General features: G+C 28.4%; 1 protein-coding gene across 1 annotated transcript; it reads left to right on the top strand.

Annotated features, from left to right (window-relative positions):
- The first annotated feature begins 986 nt into the window (after positions 1-986).
- On the top strand, positions 987-4,240 carry LOC111030116 (zinc finger BED domain-containing protein 1-like). Its single transcript, XM_022309475.1, has 4 exons — positions 987-1,501; positions 2,178-2,605; positions 2,804-3,789; positions 3,870-4,240. Exons 1-4 carry the CDS (start codon positions 1,272-1,274, stop codon positions 4,167-4,169), a joined length of 1,944 nt encoding a protein of 647 aa, XP_022165167.1. The 5' UTR covers positions 987-1,271; the 3' UTR covers positions 4,170-4,240.
- The last annotated feature ends 566 nt before the right edge of the window (positions 4,241-4,806 follow it).

The following is a 4,806-nucleotide window of genomic DNA, read 5'->3' as shown; positions in this document are numbered from 1 at the left end:
AAAGAATTATCTTGTACAGAATTATAATGCGCTTCTAACTCTTCATTAATTCTCCTTTTTTTTGATCGATAACTTAATGGAAATGATTTTTTCATACTTGAACTATAGGTATAAACAAAGAAATGTATAGAGGTTAGGTAGGTATCTGTAATTTATTTATTAATCATTAACTACCTACATATATAATCTAGTTTCTGAAGGCTATACCTAGGTTAGGTAGAGACTAATTGAAATGATACTGTATAATATAGGTCGTTTAAAATAACGCATAGATTACCTACCTACCTACCTATATTAAACATAATTTTGTTTGTTCGATGTACCTACATAGCATATTGGAAATCTACATTTTGTGATGCTTAATGTCAAAACCTCAAGGGCTTTTACAATTTACATTCGTGATTTTCTACGATTGTGAATACCTAGCGATCACAGTAGTTTAGATTTCGGGTGCACATCGACGCGACGACGCAGCATATTATTATCAAAAATATGTAAGATTTTATAGGTAGGTAGCTGTCAGTATGCCCCGTGGAATCTGATAAGTATTAGATATCTCGTGACTCGTATTATACTTAATTTACATTATACTAATACGTAGATTTACTTACCTATTGTCGCCGAAAATATATAAAGTAGGTAATATCACTCTTGAGTAGTTGAGTACTTGACACAGACCGAAGTTTCGACAACAGTGAACAGTCAACAATATTGAGAGTTGAGCTTGAGACAAAGTGACACACCGGGCACAGTACACACACAACTACACAATAAGTTTAAAAGTACCTAATAACAAAGATTAACAATAACCAATACGATCACGATGCGCACCGAGTTGTACGAATTAGGGGTGCGCGATTATGACAATCGATTAATCGATCCTAATCAATTAATCGATTAATCGATTATTTTTAATAATTTTAGATAATCGATTAATCGGAAGATCGATTAATCGTAAAAAATAATCGATTAATCGATTAATTGTTTCGATTAATCGATTAATCAGCCAATCGATTAACAATTAAAAAATCGATTGTTGTGTGTAGTATCACAGATTAATGAAACACGATAAAAATATATCCGTTATCATAATAAAACATTGGAAAACGTTGACTATTGATCTATTTATATCTTCTGTAGATACAAAATTTGTTACATTAATCCATAACGTCATCATTACAATTATTATTAAAATAACGTTTAGTTTACGAATTACGATATTCGAATTTACAATTACCTATTGGCTAATGGCTATTACCTCAATTTAAATCATGAGTGAAGTGTGGCAAGTTTTTATTAAAACTGACTGTGGTTTACGTGCCCAATGTCAAATCTGTAAAAAGACGTACGCCAATTCAGGTACAAATACAACAAATTTATGGAATCACCTTCAGTCCAAGCACAAGTCAAAATTTAAAGAGTTGGATGATCAGCGCAAAGGATTTTCAGGATCGCCATCGCCATCCTCGTTGTTAGTTAACATTGATGAATGTGATGATGAGTAAGTTTTATTTATGTGTATTATTTGTAACAAATATTTTCCATCTATGGACTATGATATATTAAGAAGTAATCTATTAAGTATTAATTATTTAAGTAGGGTAAAGTTGGGTACTGACTAGTGACTACCTACTGAGTTGAGTACTGACTACTGAGTACTGACTACTGACTACTGACCACTGGGTAACTGCATAGTGAATTCTGATAAGTGATAGGTCGATTGTTAACGTAATAACGTCACATCTATGACACAAATAACCACCTATTTATTGGGATATTAAATAAGAATAAATAATGATTGAAAATGTTTTATTCATTTTTTCATAATCTATTATTATTTTTTAAGTTTTATGTTAAGCAATAAGTTTTTTAACTACCTATCCTTAAAGTAATTACTAAATATAGCCATATATAAATACCTACTTTTTAAAATTTAAATTTTTAAATAACTGATTTTCAACAAATTATTAGTACCTACCTATTATAATATATATTAGATTAGTTGGATCATACAATTTGTATTAATATTTTAGGCTAACACTTAAATTTTTAAAATATTATACACAAACGTTTAGGTTAAATTATAATTTAGTTTAATAATATCAAAAATGTTTACTGTAATAATTTACTTTTAATGTGAATTTAAATTGGTTTAATGTCTCAAGTTTTATTTTTAGGGGTTCATTTTCATCAACAGCAACAACAATTCCATGTTCAGTAAACAGTACCAGCTCAAAAATGAAAAATGAAAAAAAAATGAACCAATTACCAATTACATCTTATACACTTACTGCAACTGCTCAGGCAAGAATCGACAATGTGCTAGCTTATTTCATTTCTACAGATATGATGCCGTATAGTATTGTTTCAAAAGATGGATTTAAAATGTATACAAATGCCCTTAATGCTAGTTATAAAATTCCAAGCCGCAAAACAATGACTGAATCAAGGATACCTTATCTCTACAAGGTGACTAAGGACAATGTTGAAACTATAGTAAAAAATACATTGTTCATGTCATTCACTACTGACTGTTGGACATCAGTAGCAAATCAACCATTTATGGCTTTGACAGGTCATTATATTGACAATGATTTTAATTTAGGTATGTACAAAAACCAAAATACTACCGAATTATTTTAGTCATAGTTAAATATTTTATCAGTTTTTTTTATTTAATTTTGTTGAAGAACAAAAAAATAACAAACATTCAATGTAATTTTTACATACGTAGCCCGTAGGTCATTAATTTATTGCCCTAGTATTATAAACTCATTTAAATTATTTATTTTTAAATTTACAGGTTGTATATGTTTGGGATGTATTGAACTTATTGAAGATCATACTGGTGACAATATAGCTGATGCATTGATTATGTTATTCTTGGAATATAATATTGAAATCCCAAGCAATAAAATATGTTCATTTACAACTGACCATGGATCCAATGTATTAAAAGCAGTTAAAAATTTGAATATTACTCATACACCATGTTTTGGGCATGCTTTTAACATAGCTGTCGGAAGAATATTTCTTCTTCAACAAGTAAATGCAATTGTAGTAAAAGTAAAAAAAATTCAAAATATTTTTGCACATAGCTGGCAGGCAGTAAAACATTTAAAAACTGAACAAGAACGATTTGGTTTAAAATGTATAAAATTTCCGTCATATTCAAAAACCAGATGGTGGTCTCTTCTCGATTTAATTAAAGTTGTTATTACCCAAGAATTAGCTTTATCAAGTTTTTTACGTACCTACAAAAAAGGAGAGTATAAAAAATGTATAATAGATGTTGAAGAGTTTGAAGTCTTAAAATGTATTGAAATGGTTTTAAGTCCTTTTAGAGAAATTGCAGATAATTTAGCAGGGGAAACCTATGTAACTGCTTCTGCTATATACCCAGTAATTAATAATATAAAAAATAAAATTAATGAGGTATCCACAAATGAAAATACAGCTGAATTAAAAAACGAAATGTATAACACAATTTCGGATTTGCTCGATAATCGTTATAATGACAACAATGCATTAAAAATTACTATGGTACTGGATCCTCGATTTAAGATGAAATATATAAATGATACTGATCAAATATCTGTCAAATATGCCATGAAAACTGAATGTCTTAGTGCTTGGATGGTTTGGAATGAAATGCATAATGGTAAAGAAGATGGAACTGATAATTTATCAATGGGCAATTATAGTTCTCCATCTAAAAAAATTAAACAATCTGGCTTGCTTGCAATATTCGGAGAGCCAAATGTTCCTAATGATCGATCTTCAAATCAAGTAAGACTATAAAACCTAGTTAAACCATTCTGATCAGCACTACTAGCTATTACATATTATTTGTATTTTGTTTTATTTAGGAAGATGATACTACACCACATAAAATAGAGAAAGAAATTGAGTTTTATACAGGATTACCTACAATATCATTTTGTCAAAATCCTCTAAAGTGGTGGAATTTAAATTCATCGATGTACCCTTTTTTAACCATTCTTGCAAGAAAATTTCTCACCATTCAAGCTACTAGTGTGGCGTCTGAGAGGGTTTTTAGCAAAGGAGGTCTTATAGTCACAGATCATAGAGCTACACTTACTAATGATCATGCTAGCCAACTTGTTTTTCTATCTGCGAATAAGGCCCATGTTCCAATTCCTGTTTAATAAATACAATTATTTTACTATTGTAAATTTATGTTTTTAGTTTATGCCAAAAAAGGGTTTTTAATTTTTTTACACTTCAGTTGACTACTTGACTAGAAGGTTATGTTTTTTTACATTTAAATTCAAATTTTTTTTTTAAAAAAGGTTTTACATTTTTATTTTATATTTTTAACTATTTATATAATTTGTTAAATACCTACTCCAAAGTGTAGAATTTGAGATTAACAAGACTACAAGAGTACAAGACTGTACAAGTAAATGTTGTTTTTTAATTATTTAAATAAAATAAGTATTATAACTTTGTTAAATGTATTTATTCTAATTATCTAAGTATCTAACCTTTAACTTATACCTATATGAGACATGTGACTAAATGTATAGACTATAGATATATTTTATTAGCATACATTATGTTGTAGAAGTTGAAGTTTTTAAAATCACCAAAAACTCTACAAAAGTCTTTTAAACTTATATCTTATATTTTATTAGTAAACAAGAAATTCTCATTACTATATAACAAAATCAGTTAGTTGAACATATTGTATAAGTGCATAAGGATTACAAATTTTGTATATAATTATTTTTCCTTACCTATAACAAAGTTAACAGTTTGACAACATAAATAATCAATTTGACA

This window comes from Myzus persicae, unplaced genomic scaffold (genome assembly GCF_001856785.1).
Source record: "Myzus persicae strain clone G006 unplaced genomic scaffold, MPER_G0061.0, whole genome shotgun sequence".
In the NCBI taxonomy this organism is placed as follows: Eukaryota; Metazoa; Arthropoda; class Insecta; order Hemiptera; family Aphididae; genus Myzus; species Myzus persicae.
The sequence above is the reverse complement of the archived record's forward strand: the minus strand, read 5'-3'. Positions and strand labels throughout refer to the sequence as shown.

What these genes read in the sequence shown, in the direction of transcription:
- LOC111030116 (XM_022309475.1), top strand. Translation starts at nt 1,272, where the DNA reads ATGAGTGAAGTGTGGCAAGTTTTTATTAAAACTGACTGTGGTTTACGT. An exon ending in TGACAATGATTTTAATTTAG is followed by an intron (nt 2,606 to 2,803) that starts GTATGTACAAAA and finishes TTAAATTTACAG; the next exon opens with GTTGTATATGTTTGGGATGT. An exon ending in ATGATCGATCTTCAAATCAA is followed by an intron (nt 3,790 to 3,869) that starts GTAAGACTATAA and finishes TGTTTTATTTAG; the next exon opens with GAAGATGATACTACACCACA.